This window comes from Amblyomma maculatum, chromosome 3 (assembly GCF_055883805.1).
Source record: "Amblyomma maculatum isolate TAMU_Amacu chromosome 3, ASM5588380v1, whole genome shotgun sequence".
Lineage (NCBI taxonomy): Eukaryota > Metazoa > Arthropoda > Arachnida > Ixodida > Ixodidae > Amblyomma > Amblyomma maculatum.
This window is the reverse complement of record NC_139346.1, coordinates 120,452,549-120,475,613: the sequence shown is the minus strand read 5'-3', so window position 1 is coordinate 120,475,613 and position 23,065 is coordinate 120,452,549. Positions and strand designations below refer to the sequence as shown.

At 46.5% G+C, this 23,065-nt stretch overlaps 1 protein-coding gene across 2 annotated transcripts; it reads right to left on the bottom strand.

Moving 5' to 3' along the window:
• Positions 1–5,040: 5,040 nt before the first annotated feature.
• Positions 5,041–22,245, bottom strand: LOC146195830 (uncharacterized). 2 transcript variants are annotated; one of them, XM_084596287.1, is made up of 3 exons: positions 22,135–22,245; positions 15,462–15,559; positions 5,041–5,365 (listed from the first exon to the last, which is right to left on the bottom strand). In XM_084596287.1, the coding sequence occupies exons 2-3, from the start codon at positions 15,549–15,551 to the stop codon at positions 5,108–5,110; spliced, it is 348 nt and encodes a 115-aa protein (XP_084452413.1). In that variant the 5' UTR covers positions 15,552–15,559; positions 22,135–22,245; the 3' UTR covers positions 5,041–5,107. The 2 variants fall into 2 exon arrangements, with proteins under 2 accessions (XP_084452413.1, XP_084452412.1); XM_084596286.1 differs by lacking the exon at positions 22,135–22,245 and having other exon boundaries at positions 15,462–15,682.
• Positions 22,246–23,065: the final 820 nt, after the last annotated feature.

Genomic DNA, 23,065 nt, shown 5'->3' with positions numbered 1-23,065 from the left:
AATGAGTGTGGGGAACTATCAGTAACTGAACCGTCTCTCGAGTCAGAAGCAGAACCTTGTGTAGAGCGCGACGGAGCTGGAAACGAGCTAGGAGAGGAGAAAATTTCGGCTTCCGAAATCAGCTGTCTCGTAGAGCAGGGCACGCAGAAAAACGAAGCGCCGATCAGGGACACTGCGCAGCCCGCGAGTTGTGATCAGCCAGGGCAGACCGACGAGGAGTGCGCGTCCGCTGTGGAGAGCGAGACTTGCGAAGGCGACAGCGAACGACCAGAGCGGAGTCAGAATGGTTCGTGCCCCAATACCATGCTAGGTTGTATTCGCGAAAGCAACCCCAGTGAGAACGCGTACGTGGCACATATGACCCTCGCGCAATCCGAAGCGCCCCAGCTGTCGAAAGAGCTTGATCGTGCTACGGTTAGCTCTGAGCGAGGCGACGCACTGAGTGGCGAGCCGCCAGAGCAAATGCCTAGAAGGGAGACTGACACGACTGAAGTCAGCCGTTGTTGTCGTTCGGACTTGACTGAAAGTGAGTTCTGCGCTGCTGGCCGCGATGCAGACGCGGCGCCGCACTTCGACGACACCCGTGTCCTACTAGCTCCGGTTACCGCTAGCTTGCCAGAGCTCGCGCCGAAAGAAAGTGGGACTAGAGTGTTCAAGTGCTGCCACCGAAAAACGCGGAAAGGCAGATGCGAGAAAGAACGATTGCAGAAAGGAAGCAGAAGGCTAGTATTCCAGTGCTGCCGCCGAAAAACGCGAAAGGGCAGGCACGAGAAAGAATGCTGCCATCGTAAGCAGAGCAAACTCAAACGGTTGCAAAAAGAAAGCAGAAGGCTAGTATTCCAGCGCTGCCGACGAAAAGCGCGAAAGGGCAGGCGCGAGAAAGAATGCTGCCATCGTAAGGAGAGCAAACTCCAAAGATTGCGAAAAGAATGCACAAAGAATGTGTTTCAGTGCTGCCGTAGAAAAAAACGGAAAGGCAGGCGCGAGAAAGAAGCGAGAAAGTTGAAGCTATCGCGAAAGAGAAAGCGACTATCCCAAAGGCACAAATGCGCTCGTGCAAAGAAAATGCGTGATTGGTGCGCCACACGTAAGGAGAGGGATAGGTTGTTTAGGAAAGTGAGTGACTTATGCTCATGTGTTTCTTTGCACAGAAACAGGAAGGTACGGTTGTTCCGTGAAACGGACAGCCGAAGCTTCAGTGAAAAGGATGATCTCAACGGTAACGCCGATGGCTTAAATCGGAGCCCCTAACGTGAGAAGCCTCAGTTTTCACTTCTTGGTGTTTTTCTTCCTGGCATAGGATTTTGAACATATTGTATTGCATTATTTTTGTTTCAGAATGGTGTTTTTGAAAGCGCGATTTTCAAATTTGTGGACGCGTTCCAAGTGCTGCTGAGCTGCCCTTTAATGTAGATGGGGGCATAAGAGGGAAATAGTCTGGCAAAACTTAGTGAAGTTTGTGCCGTGCTTGCTGGCTGAACGGTTGAGTCTAGCGTGGTTGTGACGTTGTGGGTTGTCAGCAAACTCTCCTGAAGACAAGTTGCAGAGTGCCTTGGAACCCGGACTTGCCAAGGAATTCTTCAGGCTGACTGGCTCAAGAGAAACAGAGTCGGATGAACCCGGCTAGGAGCAACATCCCGATCCCTCCGGACAGCGGATGCAGTCCCCTGCCCTTCGGGATCTCCCTTCCCCGGCGGGGCAGTCTGTTACGTTTCTACACCGACGAGTGGGACAGCTGACGCGGCCACCGCATAGCAACAGGCAGAACCGCGAGTGGATCGGCCATTTCGGCGCCGTTCATCGGCCGCGCAACGCTTCCTCCCGCCGACAAGTCTCAGCGTGTTCCTGCCACGCGCCAAATGTGCGTGCGTGTGCAAAAGCTGGCCAAGCCTGGAGATCGAGGGAAAGTGCGTCGCCCTCTCCTGTCTGCAGGAGGTGGAGGAGATGAGGTCGGAACACCTGCGATTGAGTCATTCGTCGTGAACCAACATGTTTGGCTCTCCCTTTCCTGTGAGGGTTTACCCTTTCCCTGTGAACTGGAAAAACTATAAAAAGCAGCGGCCGACTCCGCTGAGATAGAGACTACTTTGACGCGCCGTTGGCACGACGCTAGACACCAGCTGTGTGAGAGTGTCTGTAATCTCTCCGGGTCAGCTTCAGTGCCCGTTTCTTCCTGATGTTACAGTAAAGGTTGTTTCGTTAAAAGACGCCTCGTCTTTGCTGGCACCTTTGATGTCGTCCGCCGTCCACGGAGCCGCCAGGCCAACGCCACCGAGGGGCGCGCAAACCCAAATGTAACAGCATACATCGGCAAGGGCTGCTGAGAGCTGCTGTCCTTAAAATGGACAGCAAAAGGCGCATGCTATAGATGCTGGCTTGGCAAACACCTGAAGCTGCATTTATTGCGGCGTCTTCCCACAACCTGGTATCTGCCGGCACCTTGTCAGTGGACCCAACCAGAGTTGAAGTCCTGGAAGTCTGAATGAAGTCTGGTTTTAGTTTTTTTGTTCACTATGTACCACATGGGCACCTAATTATTATCCATGAAACAAACAATTCTGACTTTTTTGTGAATGCATGTATACTTTCAGGATGCTCTATATATATTATTATCTCCATGTAAAATACCTGCACCAAAACAAACTCGACCTTGTTTTTGGCGCATGATGGCTTTAGCTGCCTCTGCGCCGTAACACCCATCAAATAAAAAAATAGTCGCAAAAAACAACATTCAACAGTAAAGGAGTTGCCTTGATGCCAAAGATGGAAAGCCAGTGGACAAGCTTGGGTGGGTGATGTTGGTCAGCCGATGAGCCTAGCTGGATGGCAGCACTTAAAAGCCAGTGAGTAAGCTTGCTAGTAAGTACTGAACAGCCAGTGAGAGTGGCTGGATGTACGTTGTATAGGAGCCAGTGGGCATGCTTGAGTGGAAGATATAGGGTAGCCATTGAGTGAGGCTGCATGCCAATAAATAACCTAGTCTGCCATTGGTGGCCATTGTAGAAAAGCCAGTCCAATAGATTGGATTAAACCTTGGCACGGGTCGCGCCCTAATGAAACTCCATTATTGGGCCTAATATTGGGGCCGGTTTACCCCGATATTGGCTGATAGCGGCTCATTGACGGCGTGCTAATTGGGACTGGAGAATTTCGAACTACGGGGCTTGTATAATGTGCACTCACCTCATGAAGTAAGTGCATTTGCAGCAGCAGTGGGTACAGATCCCCAGATATGTCCAAATTACGCCACGGCGCTCCATTAAGGCACCTTATTCATCTCTTTCCATGCTCACTCCCACTTTCCTTCCTTTATTTAAGGCGCGTTTCAAGTGCGCGGTGAAAAAGCATTAAATACTATGCCTACCTTTTAGACCGATTTACATTCAGTGAATGGGTGCTTTGTCAACTCTTCGCAAAAATTCAAATTCAAGTATAGCAAAGGAAACCCCTACTGAAAATATTGTGCGAGGCTCTGCGTGATTATCTGTGCGTGGTTATCGACCCGCACAGCGCGAGTTTGTGCGTGCGAGGATGTGCGATTCGAGAATGTGCGATTCGAGGATGTGCGAACGAGAAAGTGCGAGCGAGAATGTGCGAGCGAGGATGTGCGACGTGTGCACAGTGGGAGAACGTGCAACGTGTTCACGGCGCGAAGGCGTGCACACTGTGAAGATTTTTGTACCCGTGTGTGTGTGGCAAAATTTGTGCATAGCTATCAACATTCAGAGTGCATGGATGTGGGCACTCACTTAAGGCCCCAATATAATCCGACATAACGCGCGCGCACGTCGCCCTCCGCGACGTTACGTCGGCGAAAAACCTAGGTCTATAGTCCAACGTCACGGCGTGATGGACGTAGCGAGCGCGAGCCGACGCGGCCCAACGTCGCTGACGCGCAAATAGAATCTCGCCTATTTTTCGCCGACCGTCTCAGCCGCGTCGGCCATCCATCCCAGCATTCCTCACGCGCAGTGAAGATGGCGGCTTGCATGTAGACAGAGACTGCGCTATAACCACACGCACATTTCAGACACTGTTGCGGAAAAGCTGCTAGAAGGAATTCGAGGGCAGCCCTGCGTTAATGATACCAAGCGGATTGACTATACACAGACGTTCAAAGGAAAGAAAAATGCCTGGGATGCAAACTGTCAGTAGTGCGGCTGGGCACAGCTGTGAGTTCATCGCTGCGGTGTGTGTACCATGCTCGTTTTAATGCATTGCTCTAGAAGGTGTAACGATGGTGTTGTTTCACTTATGTGCAGTACATTCATTGGAAGAATACCAAAAACTGCGGAAGCGGCTTCGCATAGAGTTGTGACCGGTACACGCCGGAATCGAAGGCCGTACTCGATTTGGCCTCACTGAACGTCAGCGGCTCAACAACCAGGGAATTCGCGAAATTTATGGAATTCTACAGGAGCTGCAGCCAGCCGAGAATGTAATCCTCATTACTGTGTAATCTCTAACTCCTCTGTAATCGTACATACACTTAAATTTTGATTAGTTTTCAGTAAAACACGCACGTACACAATCATCGTTCCGTCTGTAGCCGTCGTCGACGCGGGCTCAGGCCGTTGCTGGGCTGGACATCTCCACGGCTGCCTGTAAATGCTTTGTGCCATTTGAACATTCGCAGTAAACACATCGCGTCATTGCCTTGATCACAATAGTAATTAGTGCCTTGATAGGCTGCAGCCAGGTCCCTGTAGGTGCCCTATCGTATGCTCGAAAATGCACCCCAAAAATGTACCAGCCCTCGAGGGCGTCTTGTGCGCATGCGCGCCGCGGCATCGGGCACGCCAGCCGCGCCATCCTGTAGAAGCGGCAGTTTTTTGACGCGCCCGTCATGGCCGACGTGCCGTGGCTGACGTCGCAGACTTAGCCAGTTGCGTCGAAAACGTCGGACTATATTAGGGCCTTTAGTGCAAGGAATGAGTGCACTCTGAAGGTGCAAGACATTAGTCTGATCTCAAACGATGAGACATTCGGCATGGGAATGCTACCATGCTATGGAGATACTCTGCATGGTTGCGAGGCTCCTACATCACACCTCATGTTTGTGTTGTGTATAATACTAATATGCCAGCTTTAGGCCTTGTGCAAGGCCTCAATCAGTGTCTGCTACAGTTATGACAAAATGTTTTGCAGAAATGATGCTTTCCATGAGATGAGTCTCAAGTGCAAAGAATGCAAGCTTCCAAAAGATACATGTGGTCACCTGGATTGGCTTTATTGGCTGATACACCGTGGTCACAAAACATCTGCTTTCGGTCCACCAGGTTCGAGCTTGGATGCTGGTTTCCTTCTTCAGCTGCCGTTGGCCTGTTGGATTCGAGCTTGGATACAGGTTTTTACTGTGCGACGTCTGCAATATGCAAAAAAAAGGCAAGACTATGTTCCAAAATCCGAAAATTCAGCTCATGTCTTTACAAAACATTCTGAGAAAGGGGTAAGTAGGTGCTCTATTATTAATTGATAACAATTCAAAAAGTTTCGATTCTGAACTACAGAAATATGAGGAACTGACACAAGAATACAAGCTGTTCAGCATCAGTCCATCACAAAATCTAATACCTTAGTCGAACAGATATTTCAAGGGTCTTTGAACCATATCCTATCAATCAAAGATTTTGAGCAATGCTTCATGGAAAGCTACAATAACTAGAGTGAACAGAGCAGTGCAAAACTGGAGATTTAAATGGCCTTTGAGAAATAGAAGTGTGCATTCTAGGATATGGCTTAGCACACAGGGCTAAGGAATAAAACCAAACCTGAAATGAAAGATTATGCAATCCGACATATATATTCATAGAAGAAAAACAAAATTGCACACAGAACAGTGCGGAAAGTATATCATCATTGCAACTTGTACAAAAACAGTTGATAACACATCTCCAAAAATGCACGAGTATTACTTGAGCCCAGCAGCGAATTTTCGATGGCAATAGCGGGGTACAAGAGCTTACAGTGAGATGATGGAGTCTTTCAATGGTGATCGAGAATGCCATGTAGAAGTGGCACAACTCTCCCCAAGTTTACTAAAAGCTTGGTTAGGATTCATGACGGCCCCTCAGCCTTCCTTCCAATAAGGTCTTGAGAAATACCCTAACCACCCGAGGCAGTGGAAACAGTGCATAGGGATCAGGTTAACTGATATTCCCAAACATGCCTTGACTAACACCTTTACTCCAAGCGGTCCTCGAGGTCCTTTTTTTTTAAATGAAGCTCCACTTGAATTGCTCCTCAAGTGCATGAGAAAACAGAGCATCTATAAGTGGCAATGACACTACTACGGGGACACCTAGACTTCCAATTGCAAACATGGGGCATCGCAGCTTTCACACACTGTGCAGACTTCGTTCTACTGCATACCAAGCCTTTCATGAAAGCGGATACAATAGGGATTCACAGACCCACTCTCTGAAGCATTGGCTCCGAGAACCTCAATCTGACTCGAAAATACTGAAACATCGTTTCAAGTACGACCAAGAAAAGCCTCCCAAGTTTTTGCGGCTGACGTTGAGCATGGATAACTATCGTCAGTTGCAGATTTCAATGCTGTAGTTGATCATCGCATTACGCTACTGTGGTGTAGGCACATTTCAAGTCATCACCAGATACGTTAGCAACATTTCAGAGCACGCCGAGTGCTAAGTTGCAGAAAGCATTTGATGGCTAACAGCAAATGAAACATGTGCAGTGGTTTCTGTGAACCACTATGGACAGTGGTGCAATCGTGGGGAATGTGATATTGTAAATAGGAAGACAGCGAGGCACCGGAGGTGCAGTTGTGCCATTGAACACCTGTGCTGCACAGATGAATGGCTTTCAGATTGCCTCAAATATACCTGTATGTCTAGATGCAGTGCTGAAGGGGGGGGGGGGGGTCAATTCTGTCTTTTTGGCTGTGGAGACGAGATATTTGCAGTTGGTGGAAGGCATAGCTTTTCGAGAGCGCTTAAAATTATAGCTCCTGGCTTGCTTAGAAACAGAAGCGGCATTTGCTTCTGGAAAGACAAATTTGTTGGCTTGGGTGCATGCGCTATAACATGCTTCTTTGAGCCTCGCGTGTGCTCAACGCTCGCCGCTGAGCACTCAGAGGGCAAATATGCAACTAGGTTACTAGAGTTCACAGCAGTTCGAGCAGTTCTCAATGCCTAAATCCTGTTCTACATGAGCCATATGTCACTGGCAGTGAATGTTGATAGATGTGAATTGTTTTCAGCCATTTTTCACAGCTGCCTTGTTCATGCAGTCTGCAAAACATATTTTACTAGGCTGTGACTTTTTTTTAACGTCCAAAAGCGACTCAGGCTATGAGAAATGCTGTAGTGGAGGACTTCAGAAATTTCAACCACTTGGAGTTCTTTAACGTGCACTGATGTCACACCGCACATGGGCGCCTTGCTTTTAGTCTCTATCGAAAAGCAGCCACCACAGCCTACTAGCCTGTGACTCTTGAGGCAGCTTGTGGATGCTGTTCAAAAGGACTTGACATTAGAAAATGAGCATGTTACACGCAGTGGCATGCACTTTCCGGGCCAAATTTTGGCCTTATGGCTCACTCGGTTGGGGGGACGGGAGCAGAGGTGCCGAGCAGTACAGAGAAGTACAGGAGCACACCGAGCGAGGGTGTAATTTTCCTCCCACGGGAACACTCTCTGCGTGTCGAGAGCAGCACGCCACGACCATTGTGCCGCACTTCCCTCCCCAGCATTCTCTGCCTACCTGCAGTAGCAGCAGTTGCAACCTGAGGAGAATCAAACACTCCGTGTAGAACTGCTTGCGTTGCATGCCTTTGTTCTCACAGCGCGGCGATCTGCCTCCTTTGGCCCTTTCGATGCCAGCAGTGACTCTCAAACCTGAGCAATGCTTTAGAGCCGCCATTTAGAGCGTCATCGACTCAAGAAAAGAAAAAAAGTGGCGTGGATACACCGCTTTATGTCATGTGACTTCCTCTACACGCTTTAGATGAGGGAGCAGCCGGGAGTGCATTCAGGTGCTCTCAGCAAAGAAAAATACCTCCTCCTCTACCATTGGAAGCCAGTGATTCTACTCCTGCTCTACCACTGGAGGGCACCCGCTTGTCTGAGAGCACTTTCGAAGTGTTTTTGAGGGCGCCTGCTCTCCCACTCGAATTCACCATTAGTCTTGTCCCCGTATGCCACTTGTGCTGTCTGGAGTCGAGAAATATTTCTGAAGGGTAAGTCGGAGGAAATGCTGAAAAGCATTCAAGAATCTGAACTGAACCTTAAGTAGAGAAAAGACTGTTTTCTGCACTTTATGGAGCTGAGGTAGCGTCGAGTGGAGACATGTTTTTGAATTCGGCCACAAGGGTAAAATTTGAATTAACTATTCCACACGCAAAACACTCATGTCCTAATGTCAAGTCCTCTGAACATTCAGAAGCAAACTTGATATTCACAGGCTAACAGAACATGTTTCCCAGGCTGCATGAAAAGGCAGCTGTGAAAAACAGCTGAAAACGCTTAATGTTAGGCAAAATGTCGCTGCTGCTGTGATATTGTTCATGTAGAACATGACATATGCATTGAGAATGCTGTGAAATTTAGTGACCAAATTTGTTTATTAAGGTTTGATTTGAAGTTGCTGCTACACTTGATCTTTGAGCTTGCAGGGCTCAGGGGAGAGGGAAGAAAATATGAATGCTTCTTCGCTACATATACACCCAAACCAACCAATTCAACTCGCTGATTTCAGTTTCCAAACAAAGCTGGGAGCCACAATGGCCACTGCACTTGAAAAGCCATGCCTTCTGCCTACCGTGAATATCTCTCCACAGAACAAGTGAACCAACCGCTTTGACAGCACCGTGTGTCCGAAGACGTACATAGTACCCTGATGTGACAAGCAAGCCATTGATGCCTGTAGCACAGATGTTGATATTGTTTACAAGGCTCAATCGCGCTACTAGTGGCCCCAGCTTCCTTTATACGCACTTGCAAAGACCAAAAATGGGAAGACTGCAAAAATGGTTGGGGGGGGGGGGGGAGCAGCATTTGTGTACAAAAGGGGGAGGCGGCTGCTGCTTTCAGGCAGTGTCTGATGCGTCCTAATCTAAACATCCGAAGCATAAACACATGCAGCAGCAAGCATGCAATGCATGTCTAAAGGTGTGTGTCCGTTAAGATATCTGCAGGCCGCCCCCGAGCGTTCTCACTACGTCTCTATATCCAACGCAAAACTGATCTGCATGCCCACCACCAGTTTTCTCTCAGCGCCATCGGAGCGGTGTTTAAGTTTTTTAATGCAAAACCATAACTAGCCCTTTTACACGTAATTTCGTCCGTGACCGTTGTTGGCTGCGTTGGTTCCGAAAGAAGAGCAATCACGCCATTGTTGAGCATAGAGCAGCTTGGTAACATAAGGCATGCGGCTGAGCTCAATAAGAAGGATCAGATAACATTACATTTGGGCAAAGCCTTTAACCTCAAGTACACTGAGTGGCTGCCCTTAGCTGAGATCTAAAGCGAAGCCAGCAGAGCATCTATATCTACTGTGGCTGCATTAGCTGTGCATCGCTGCCTACAAGAAACGCAGTACACCAACTGTTTTCGCAGCCAGCGACACCTACTCTTGCTCGGCTAAAGTCTGCTTTGATTGATTTCCTGCTTAGCCAATGATGCCGATGGTGCTAGTGTGGCCTCTGATGGAGATGCTCGAAATTATAATGCGGCTGCTGATTCCTCGGTGCCGGTTCTGCAAAAGCCATTCTTTGCAGGCAGAAGCCCCTTAACAGAAGATTTAGGGCAGTGATCGTGCAATCAAAAAGTTTGGTCAAAAATATGAAGTCTTCTAGAAAACGGTAGGGTTGGTTGCAGGTATGCACGCAACATGCCTTCCCCACAAGTGTGCTCTTGTCTGTGGAAGCCACCAAGCAGAGCAAACTTGCTATTAGTCCTGAAATTTGTACCGTAGCTCAGCACTAAGTAGGTTCTGAAACACTGCTCATATACAGCGACAACTTAAAATGTGCAGCACCACACAAGTATGTGATGATCAATTACAGCACTGACGTTAGTGATAGACCATGATTATGCATACTTGGTGTCAAAAGCTGGTATGTCAGGAGGGATGCCAAAGCCATACCCAGAAAAAATAATGTGCTAGAAGTTCTAAGTTAACCAGGGTTGACCTGGGCTGTCACTCAGCCAATGCTTAAGAGAACAGATCTGTGCATACTCACTGTATCCACTTTAGTAAAAAGCTTGTAAACCCGCAGAACAAAGCCCACAGAGAGAGCAAATGATAAGATGTCAAGTGCTTACAAGTTGAGTGCCAGTCTATGAGCCCTCAAGGTCACATAACTGCCAATAAATGAAAAGCAGCAGGCATTCAGGGCTACGTGGAGTTGAAGTCAATGTATTCTTATGAAGTGAAGATTTCCTGTCACTATATTCAATCTCACAAGCTGTCTGCTGCACCTGGCCCATTCGAGATCATATAGATTATAGTAGGTAATTGTGCTCTTAAGTGCCTCTCACCCCTTGAATTGGCCAGGGTGAAAGTAGGAGCACAATGACCTACTTAAACCCTTTGCAAAACTCAATGCGTCACCTATCTTATATAGCAAAATCCTTGTGGGAGAATATTTTTGCACATACTGGGTGCACAGTCACGTGACACATGGGTGATGTAGCCTATATGTCACATACACATATCTCCTAGATTTTTTTTTTTACAGAGGCATGCTGCTCAGTCAAAAGAGCGATGCGCGGGAGTGTAGTGCGCACCAATTCTGTGCATTTGCAATTTTTTGTTTTCGTTCTGTTTCTTCTGATAGTTGGGTGGAACGGCTGGTATGCAATGCGATGCGAGATTCTAGAGTCGTGAGTGCTTTTTCGCAGCATGCCGCCGGGATGGTGCGTATGCTTTCTGCAGTCTAAAAAAATGTGCAAGAGTACTTGCCGTGTGCGGGGCTGCATATATATTGAGTACCACAGTGAGAGTTATTTGCCCACACGCACACCCATACGTGCCCATACACATGCAGTTTTGTAGTGGCGCAAAAAAAAGTAATTCTGTCAAGGCAGAGCATCTTCTAAAGGGCCCGTAAACTTTGACGTTTGGATTAAGCAATGGAATTATACAAGATGTTTCACTTAAGTTTGCTTTATGGGGTTTAACGCCCCAAAGCGACTCAGGCTTGTATCACATGGGGGCTTAACTCAAGGTACAAAACCGGCCCATGTGCGGACACAGAAGCAGTCAAACCTTCGGTGCTACAAAAAAAGCAAGCATGCACACTGCTCTGTGCTTTGCCGAGTCAGCTCCAAGCCATCACTCACTTGAAACCGTGCTGCCTGTGTTGGCCAGCCTGCCCCCCCCCCCCCCCCCCGATTCATTCATGTTTTCCGCACTGTTAAATTAAAAAAAAAGAAAGCATACATACTGCTGTGCGTTTAGCTCGCAGGACAGCTAGACTCCCCTCCCATTACCTCCACTCCCCCTTCCCACCCGCCACTCATTTTAAAGGACGGCCAACGCTTTGGCCTGAGCAGCAGTATAGGGAGCGCTCAAGATTTGATTGCTACTGCGCGCAGCGCGTTAGAGCACAGGGCTCGATCGGCCACCTTTGTACCTTATGTTAAACCCCTTGTGTGAAAGGATAGTGCCGGAAAATTGTTGGTTCTAAGCCACATATTTTATGAATTTACAGCTTAAGTTCAAACACCAACGTTTATGTGCCCTTAGAAGATGCTCTCAGTCTTGACAGTTATTTCTTTTCTGTCCCTGCAAAACAGCATGTGTGTGGCGTGCGTGTGTGCAAGTAACTCATGCACTAGCCTTGCATGTTTTCATTAGAACGAGGAAAACAAATGCACAATCCCTGCAGCGCACTGTGAAGAAGCAGACTCTTGACTCCGTGTCCTTGCATTGCTCGAATACCACCAACGCCGCTAAACCACCGGAAGAAAAAGAATGAAAGCTAAGCACAAGATTGCAAACGCACAGAATCGGCGCTCGCTCTAAATTCCCTTGTATCATGCTTTTTGACTGAGCAGCGCTTCTCTCTCAAGGAAAAAATAGAATACAAACTCCACAAGATATGTGTACGTAACACATAGGCTATGTCACTGATGTATCACGTGATTGTGCACTGAAGACATGCAAAAATATCCTCCCAATTCCCTTTGGGGCAGAAGTTGGGTGCAATGCTGAATATTTCTGTATCAAACCTCATGTTATGCACGAATCTGACGAGGAGCATGCCTTCACTATTGAAAACCAGAAGGGGTGGAAGTTGGGGGGGGGGGGGGGTTATGAATTTTGTTACTGAGTGGAGCAGGTAATGGATGTGGACATTGTCACAAGAAATGTCTCCTGGCAGCCACCTATTCCTGCCCACAAAACAGGTTTGGCCGCCACAGTGAAGGGGTTTGCGCTGAGCAGAGAAGCATTGCAGAAATATTCTGTCAGAAAAACCCCATACTTCATTCATGGTCAATGATTACATATGGCATAGTATTATCAATAACACTGCCCTCTTTTCTCTTTTCACTTTACATACAAAATATATTCGCACTCAGTTTAGCTACCTAAAAAGTACAGGGGGGCCTTTTAGAGAGGAAATTTGTCGGATCTGATTTATAAGAAAGCAGCCATCAACAGGTCTAGTTGAAGACAGGAAGACCAGAAAAATAACCCTCCGGAAAGGTCTTCAAGGAGTTCCAATTTGAGAAACATTTATTCACAGCAATTTTGCATAAATGTTGTGTGAAATTTAGGAAAACAAAGACAGACATGCTGGACAAGAGAGGTGGCATCTGCGAAAAAGAGAGCCACCTGTAACCATGGTCTGGACGCATGCCAGGCTGTCACTTTGGGTTTATATTATATAGGCTCATGCTCTCTTCGATTGTTCCCTCTGAAGTGCACTTTTAGTTTTCATGTAGGCTCGCTTTTAGAGAAAAACCATGCAATTTTTTTTTATTTTAAGAAGCAAATAATTTCAGGAGTTCAAAGCTCCTTGAAATAGTTCCTGAAAACTAAGGGTACTCAATGACACCAAAGGCCTGTGTAAACCACACACCATTATCATCATATTGAAGGGAACGGCTTACCAGCCCAGCCTCTGGGGATTGTGCCCAATAAAGTATGGATGCATCATGTAGAACTTATGAAATCAGCTGGTAATGACATCTGTTTCAAAGCTTCTGGCTTTTCCTATCTTAAAGGGACACTAAAGACAGCCAAAGATGGTATGAAAGTCTAATAAACTACATTTGGTGACACTGTCGCCGCATATCCGGCAGCAAAAAATCGAATAATTGCTGAGATATTGTGATAAGAAGTTGAGGTTTTTTCTTGTTCCCGCCGGTCAAATTCAAACTGTGGCCTCCAACTACGTAGTTGGAGTTGAGTGACGCACACTATGACGTAAACGGAGACTCCGTGATAGCTAGCGAGCCGGCGCGGCCCGCGGCGTCGCATCCTTCAAGGGCCAACTTGGCAACAGCGTACTCGCAATGACGGCCTCAGCCGAAATAAATAAAACGATGAAGAGAGTAATTTACCGAGCGATGGGCCCATAAAGGAAGAAAAAAAAAACATAGAACGCTTGTAATGCACAATACTTTACATGTTTCTCAAGCTTTTGCGCTAATTCTTGCACTGTGTATAAACAAACCGAGCCTTCGGTCATCGCAACGCTTCCCGAAATGTTTACATACAAATAAGATTTAGTTACCAGCAAAATAGTGTCCTCGCTGCTGCGCTTGTCAGTTTTGAAGCTTCGTCGCAATTTTTTCCTTCAAGGTTTGTGCTACAGCTCCGTGTTCAGCGAAAATTACGTCCACGGTAGCAGATCATGACCGAAGTGCCGGCGCCACTACATTTGCCAGCGCTGTGAAATTTCACATGTTAAAATGGATCCAGTGCACAATATAGTACGCATAGGCATCCAGAACATTAGTTGCAAGACGTGAGAGCAGGCAGCATGCGCCGATGATCAAGAAGTTATAATTTTTAGACCGGCAGTACAAACGTTTATTGTAAATGGGGCGATGACATAAAGACTGGAAATATTTCAGAGTTTCTTGTGGCGCGGCGCAGCCGAGCGGTTAGCGCCGAACGTTACGGAGCAAGCAGTAGCGAGTTCGAGTCTTACCGCTTCTGGCGTTTTTTTTTTTTTTTTTTTTTTTTTTTTTTTTTTACAAATCGAATTTTTTTAACCTTTTGTAGTGTATTTCTGGTGCTTCGTTATTTTTAGTTTTTAGTTTTTACTTTTTACCCAAGGCCCTTTTTTTCGCCGGGCGCCGAGCGCAATATATCGACGCTCTCCTTGGTATGAGCGGCAAGTATGCCCCTTTTGTTTACGACGCCTGCAAATAGTATGTTGAAGGTCTTGTTGACGCAGTATATGTTGGTCAGATGTGCCATGATTTAGTGAACAATTGAATGATAATGCGTTTTTCCTTCGGTACTTAGCATATGTATGCTTTTCGTGGCGTACGTAGCTGCAGTCAAGCGGTCAGGTCGCAGTCGAAGCGGCAACGGCGGCGATATGTTGGCGCAGAAGTGTGAACGAAGGAGTGTGTCGGCGGTAGCGGATTTTGCTCGCTCGTGCCTCCGAATGCTCAAATGGGAACCATCAAGGCGCATCTTCTGCTCCAAGCTCGTAATTCAGGCGCTGCAGGTTCAAACAAACTATCCGAGTGCGCACGAAATGCCTGAGCCGAAACATAACCAAAACTGAAGTGGGCGCCTGTGGCGCCTCCAAGTATATTTTTGTATTTGCCTTGCAACGTTTGCGTTGTCTTTTCGCCGTCGTTTACGTATGATAAAAGCGTGTAATCATGTTTGAGAAAAAACGTACTACCGCATTCAAACATGCAACGTAATTCGCATTTGTCAGCCTCCGGGATCCCTAGCGCGTCACGTGATTTGTAGTTGCGATACCTGTATTTCTGTTATTCTTTTTTACTACCTTATAACAGCTCTGTTTTCAGTAAGAGTGGTCTTTTTGTAATCAGGAACTGGCATTCTATCGATGCAAACCCACTTCCTTTCTCTCTTTAGTGTCCCTTTAAAGTAAGCTCGCATTTTCAGTAAGTAGCACTTTAGTAGATAGAATGTAGTAATTTATAATAAAAGACAGCTTCAGCTTGTCCTCAATGTCCTTTTATTACCCTAAAGCTGAACATGAGCTATGATAGACATCATGATGCAGAGCCCTCTTCCACAAAAGTTCTTCAAGCTATGCAGTGGCACCAAATGTGGGCAAATTTGCATTTTGCCTATATCAACAGGCCACAGGCACCATTCCACTCCGCATTCTCAAACTCAACACCCAAATGCCATAGCCAATAAGCAACGGCAGCAAGCAAAGAAAACGCTGAAGAAACCTAAATGTCAAAATAAACATGAGGGGTCACAAATGCAGTAGTGGGTTAGGCAAATAAAAACTACACATGCTGAAAGATGTCTTCAGTACTTACATCAATGTCCTGCTTCTTGCCCACCACAGCACAGCACAATTCCGGCAAAGGGTATAGAGCTTGAAGGAGCCATTGCTTACGAAGCCACATGGAACTTGCTGCAAGGTAAAAAGTACCATGACCCAACAAATTAGTGAAAGCGTAATATGGTGCAACACATACATGCAGAGGCTTTGTGAGCAAGAAATAAAGGCACAGAGTAGGAACACCACAATACTGTTTTTTTTTTCTAGAAATGATGCACGACATGCTGGTGCAGGTCACTGCATGAAATTTGCCTCTGCCTGCTAAATAATCTTAAATTATTATTTTTTATTTTAAAATTTCACTTTGGGATTCAATTAGTTGAAGGGCGATTGCCTACAATGCCAGAGAAGAAACAATGTTGACATCACCTGAGACATACCAACAGTGAAATAAAATAGCTCCTTTCACTCCATCTCGTCGCCAGCCTGGCAAAAGAGCAAGTCAGGCATCACAGTGCCCCTAGTTGCAAATAAAAAGCATTTACTTGACTTTAACTGCAAATGCATTTTAACAGCCTATCCATAATCCACCAGTTCCCACTAGGTTCGAGATCAGACAAGCCCTCCCTTTTTTATGCTTTACATCGAGCGAGCACCTTAATTCGTACTGCAGGGCCTAATGCATGCCTGCAACTACAATATTACTTTTCTAAGAGATGTGGAACGTCATTAAAATTCATTTTATGACCGAAGTAGCAAAGATTGTATTTTATCTTGAAAGAAGCAGCAAGAAAAAACAAGGGTATGAAAGGAGACAATACGGGCACTAGCTTACAACTAATGTTTGTTGAAGCACACATGAAATATATAAAGAAGTCGAGCAACAACGCAAACCACTCACTCACTGATAAGCAAAAAGAAAGACATGAATCACTAAAATTTAAGAACAGTTCCCTATCTAGATAATCCAACTCACTGCATGGTAACACGATGGATGGCTCACTAACACATTCATTACCTAGTTGTAAAGTGTGTCTAGCTTCAATGATTTCCCAGCTGATTTGCAATGGATGACAGCCAGAATGTGCACAGCAGAAAGAAACTGAAAGCAACCAGTGCATTCTTTACAATGCACAGCCAAGTTGACCTCTACCTATATCTACTCAAATGGAACTGTTCAGAAGTTTTAGTGATTCATGTTTTGCTGTCTACGTATTGGTGATTGAGCGGATTGCGGTGCTGCTTGGCATTATATATTTCCAATTTGCATCAATAAACTTTAGTTGCGAGTTAGCATCTGCTTGCTTCTTTTCCCGTCCTTGTTTTTTCGTGCTGCTACTTTCAAGATGACACCTTACCAACTCACCCAAATTGCCATCCTTATGATAGCATTTTAGTCAGTGAAATTTTACTTCATGTGACACTAATCAAAACACATGACCACGTTTCATGGAACTTAAAGCCAATCAATGAGAGCCTCATCATAAAGCATGAAAGTTGGCTCAGATATGCAGCTCTCCATGCCAACACAGCTTGCACAGACATGATTTTCTGTGGTAAACAAAACACTGGGCTGCTGCAAGGGTGGTACAGAGCAAGCAGAGGGTGCTCTGACACTGAGAAGAAATGTGGCATTGAATCTTGCTGTACATGGGGACAATGTTTTGGGGCTATGCAGCCGAGTCTAGGTACGAAAAAAAAGGAGACAAGTTTCTGTCCCCTTGCCGTGAAGAGTGGTTTGCTCACTACTTGGGCTAGGAGTGAACTGAGCTGAAGTGAAGGGAGGAAGTTGGAGAGTTAATGCAAGGTCACTAGGGCTGAAGTAACCCACTCTACATTGCAAGGCGAAAGAGGTATGTTGCCTCCTCCTTTCTGCCTAACTTCAGCTGCATAGCCACAGTTATCCCAGAGTATATTGATGTGCTACCGTGATCAAGACTTGTAGAACTGAAAACTGAAAGTAACAAAGGAGTATGGCATGATTAAAATATCTATGGTGTCCAGGTGAATAGCACGCTGCACTCCAGTGTTGCTGACGGCGTATTTACTTATTTTATATTAAAAACAACAGTAGTTAGTGAACCATAAACATAATACTTCTGCTATTGTGAGGATTCCACATCTATGTAAACTGAATGAAGAAAGTGAAACTATCAATAGCTTGCACTGACAACTCACCAGGCACCCACTGGTGAAATAAGTGGAGCAAAATGTCATCTGCATTCACCACGTTCATCATTAAGGTATTGCAGACACTATGCATAGTTCACCATCATAGCACTTCTGACATCATATTCCCTCCCGACGGATTGTATGAGTTTAAAGTCCTTCCGTTCGGTTTATGCTCGGCGCCAGCAACATTTCAGAGACTGATGGACACTGTGCTTTCGGGACTTAAGTGGCAAACATGCTTGGTGTATCTTGACGACGTGATAGTGTTTTCGGCTACATTTGAAGAGCATCTACTCCGTTTGCTAGCTGTGTTTCAGGCCATACAATCTGCGGGCCTCACATTAAAACCCGAGAAGTGCCACTTCGGTTACGAGGAGCTGCAGTTCTTAGGCCACGTCGTCAGCCAAGAAGGTGTTCGGCCGGATCCTGAAAAGCTCTCCGCAGTCGCCAAGTTCCCAACACCTACGGACAAAAAGACATTGCGGCGCTTCTTGGGTCTTTGCGCCTATTACCGTCGGTTTATTGCTGGCTTCTCACGAATAGCCTGGCCATTAACTTCACTGACTCGTGACAACGCTGTCTTTCGCTGGGGTGAAGAACAGCAACAAGCTTTCAATGAGCTGAGGAGGCGTCTACAGACACCACCTGTCCTGGCGCACTTTGATGACGACGCCCCTACACTGCTTCATACGGATGCCAGCAACGTGGGCTTAGGTGCTGTGTTAGTGCAGCGCCAGGATGGTGTGGAAAAGGTAATTGCTTACGCCAGCAGGACCCTATCTAAAGCAGAAGCGAACTACTCGGCAACCGAAAAAGAATGTCTTGCAGTGGTATGGGCGGTTATGAAATTCCGCCCTTATTTGTACGCTCGCCCCTTTCAAGTCGTCAGCGACCATCACTCTCTCTGTTGGCTGACGAACTTAAAGGACCCGTCAGGGAGACTCGCGCGTTGGAGCCTTCGATTGCAAGAATTTGACATGGCAGTTATTTACAAATCTGGAAAGAAGCACACAGATGCAGATTGCCTTTCGCGAGCGCCGCTCGAACCTTCCACTATGACCGATGAAGACACTGCGTTTTTAGGTGTCATAGATGACGCAACGCTTTCCCAACAGCAGAGAGAGGATCAGGAATTGCTCCCTCTTATTGATTTCTTGGAGAAGCGAACTACGGTTGTTCCGAAGATTTTCGCCCGAGTAATCTCTTCATTTTTTATTCGCAACAACGTCCTTTACAAGAAGAACTTCCGTCCTGGGGGAAACAGTCTTCTGCTCGTCGTCCCATCGGTTCTCCGCACTGAAGTTTTGCAAGCGTGCCACGACGAGCCAACCGCCGGTCACCTAGGCTACACCCGCACGTTGGCTAGAGTACAGCACGGATACTACTGGCCAAAACTGCCGGCGACAGTGAAACGCTATGTACGTACGTGCATTGACTGCCAGCGCCGTAAATCACCCCCTGTAAAACCAGCTGGCCTACTCCACCCTCTTCAAGTGCCAGCGACACCTTTTAAGCAAATTGGCATGGACCTCCTGGGACCATTTCCGACGTCTACAGCCGGGAATAAATGGATAATTGTCGCCACTGATTATCTGACCCGCTACGCGGAGACCAAGGCTCTGCCAAGGGGTACCGCCGCCGAAGCAGCTAGGTTCTTCATTGAGAACATTGTCCTGAGGCATGGCGCTCCGGCACTTATTATAACTGACCGAGGAACTACATTTACGGCCGAACTTTTGGAAATCGTTCTTCGCCTCAGTGGTACCAGTCACCGTAAAACTACTGCCTATCACCCTCAAACCAATGGGTTGACGGAACGCCTCAATAAGACCCTCGCAGACATGCTTTGCATGTACGTCGACGTAAACCACAAGAATTGGGACGAAATACTTCCCTACGTTACGTTCGCCTACAATACGGCCCGCCAAGACACCACTCGCATGACACCATTCAGCCTCCTTCACGGGCGACCAGTAACAACTATGCTGGATGCAATGTTGCTCCCGAATGCCGACACCGATGATCTCGATCAGGACGCCGAGGAATTCGCTCAGCGTGCAGAGGAAGCTCGCCAACTAGCTCGTGTGCGGATTCAAAATCAGCAGGAGCACGATGCACAACGCTACAATCAGAGACACCGGCATGTAATGTACGAACCTGGCGACAAAGTGTGGGTCTGGACACCTATTCGCCGCCGTGGACTCTCCGAAAAACTATTGCGACGATACTTTGGACCCTATGTTGTTCAGCGACGTTTAACCGACGTCACTTATGAGGTGATGCCAGACGGGGTGTCGACATCAAAGCGACGCCAGCACCAAGCTGACGTCGTCCACGTCGTGCGTATGAAGCCATACCACTCAGTCTGACCTCAACCTCCTACTTCCTTTTGTTCTCATCGGGACGATGCTTCCTAAGGAGGGGGGCAAATGCCGCATAGAAGACGACGCAAAAGAGGACGACTGTGGCAACACAAGCGCGAGCGGAAAGAAGAAGGAGGAAGCTTGATCGCAAGACTCGTTCTAGGCCAATAATCAAACCGTCTTATATTTCGACCCTCCTTGGCGTTCTGTCGAGACGTGACAATATCCAAGCCATCTATAAAGCTACCTAGCTTGTCGCATGAACATTTCAGCAGATGACTTTTCAATGGTCATAAGACTGAACCAATTCTCATGAAAAAAAAATGTTTATGACCAAATCAGCACTTTTCTCAGAGTTCACTGCATGGGAGTGAGTTCGTCAACTGCTAGTGTTTAAGAAAAAGGGGTCATCAAACTGTAAGTAACCTGCGTTGAGTTGCAAACAACGAAATTTCGGAGAGTAGTGAGGGGCAGACTTTGTGGCATTACGAAAGTCTCGACTAACGCTAACAGTAGGCAGCCTTGATTTGATGATAGCGTTGAACATGCCAAAGAAACTTAGACAATGAGGGTCAGCAATAGTAGGTAGCTCTGGATAATTTTGACTATCTACACTTCTTCAATGTGCACTGACACTGTACAGCACATGGGGACTTAGGGTTTTTGCTAAAACCAAAATGTAACCACCCCAGCTCGGAGCGAGCCAGCGTCACCCAGCTCACTAGTCAAATGCCCTAAACACTGAAGCCACCACAGTAGGGTGCAGGCAGCCTTGAAGAGGGTTACATTTGCAGGCATGTCTTGTACAAGCCAAGCTTATATAAGCTGGGTATGGCCAAGCTGCGGCTAATGAGTAACACGAGGCTCCTTGCAAAGTGCAGATCACGACAGCTTGGCACCTGTCCACCACCCACCATTTGCAGTATTTCTGCCTCTACAGCCAGCTTTTCTGTACTTTCTCCTTTAAGTTCCAAACCACCTATTGTTTAGAATTCTTTTGAACAATGAAACAATAAGCCACCCTTATGGACACACATCTAACAGAGCTGCTCACAACTGCAATCATGCTCATTCGGGAATTTCAATATGCTTGCTTTACAAATGGGGCAATTGAGGCATATTAACAGTCGTGGCATGAGTTCTTAACTGTGACCACCAGCTTTGTTAAATGAAAAAAAAAAAGTCATTCTTATCATTTACTTTGCTTTTTGTAAAATGTTGCCTTTTTAGTCAAGAGTTCTCATTAAAGGTATGGCAGCAGTTGCTGTAGGCCCATAGCTAAAGAGCTGTCTGACATATGCCCGCATTGTACTAGCTTGCTCGTACATGGAACTGAGCCTTAGCAACCTTCGCGGTGATGCAAAGAGATGTTTGCCCATGCTAACATCTCGGCATTTCCATAATGGCGCAGATCAGTGTCTTCACTCTACTTGTGCTATGAGCATTCCTGTCACTAGCACATATTGAAAGTAAAAGGGATGACAGCAGGCAATGCGACATATGCCAGCAAAGACACGTTCACCTGCTTTTTCTCTGCACATACAGTGAATTACAATCCCAGAAGTGAAGTGGTCTGCTTGCTCCGCAAAAGAGCACCTGCATCCAGTACAGATTGTGTCCCGATTGCGTTTGGAACTCATGCCAGCGCAAGTAGGTGGTGCCCATGAACTGACAGAAGAATTGCCCGTTATTCTGTGTACTAGCCCGTGCTTCGTCTACACGTGCCAGCTGTTTTTAAACTGTAATAGGTCTGCATTTCTCCTGCTGCTTCTTGGGATGGCATTGACATCAACAGTTTATGCCATTCTTTCGTATAGCAGAGTGCGGGCAAACAGGGTAAAATTTCTTTGGCACTATTCTCAAATAAAAGGAAGTCGCAGTTCACAATTTTCACTGTTTCAGAGTTCAGGAATGGCTTTAAGATCATGAATAGAACATAAAGATGGTTTCTGCACAAAGTCTTCTAGTCACACTCCGAGCTGAGGTCCTTAAAAAAGATTATTGCATAATACTGCTCTTAGACTTGCTGTCCTCAAGAGTAAGCACTAGTTCATGACAGCAATTTGCGTTCATAGAAGCGGCAAGTAATGATCATCTATTATGGAGCACAGAGGGCACAGTCAGCACAGCAGAGCATGCTACTGGAAATGGAAGGTGCAGCTGAACAAATACTCAAGCAAACTTCTGGCCGGTTCTGTTGATTTCGGCAGAGCAATCCACTGCTCCAGGGATTGATCTTGGCTCAGCAATCGCTCCCCATCTGCATTGGGAAGATGGGACCTGCGTTCTGGATCTGCATTTGGAATACAGTTACTGCAAAAAGAGCAGAAAATAATGTTCTGTAAGTCACTAAACCCTGTGATTGAAATTGACCATTAGGAAAGTCTTGTTATCTATCACCTCTATCTGCTCATAATTTAAGTAGCATTATAAAAGTCTGCGATTCTGCAGGAACCTCTGATCTCACACCAAGAATTCAGTGCCCATAGCAGGCACAAAGCCCATCTAGAGATGCCAGGTAATGTAACTCGTAAGAAATGTTATGCTAACTCTTCTTTACCTACTAAGAGAGCAAACAGTATTTCTGTCGCCGAACCTTCTTTTAAACACTATTTCACGGCAATGGCAAAAGGCATTTCCAGTCTAACCTAGTACAGTGGCGATGAACGAGCCCCTGAGCCTGCCATATGCCAAGGCGTAAATGCGCTTCACTGCAATGTACGAGTAAACAAGTGGAAGGCTGGAAGCTTGAACAATCTGTTTCCAGTAAACAGTCACGTTTGGGTGGTTAGTTTGGAATACCTAGCAAGCACTCTGCCCATAGCTTCATCTACTAGATTTCCTCTCAAAGGTATAACCAGCAATGTCTGCAACTTAAGCCAGGAGTACAATTCTAGCATGTTCTGAATGTTCTAAGACTTCGATCATCACACTGACTTTTTAATCATGCCAGTCACCTCAACATCAAATCAAAGCAATATATGTGGCAGCTTATGGGAACCTTCGCACATACAAAACACACCGAGAAATGCAAGCCAGTCAGTCTAAAGGCAGCCTATCATCAGCATATTGTTCATGGCCTTCACAGTGACACCAAGTTTGC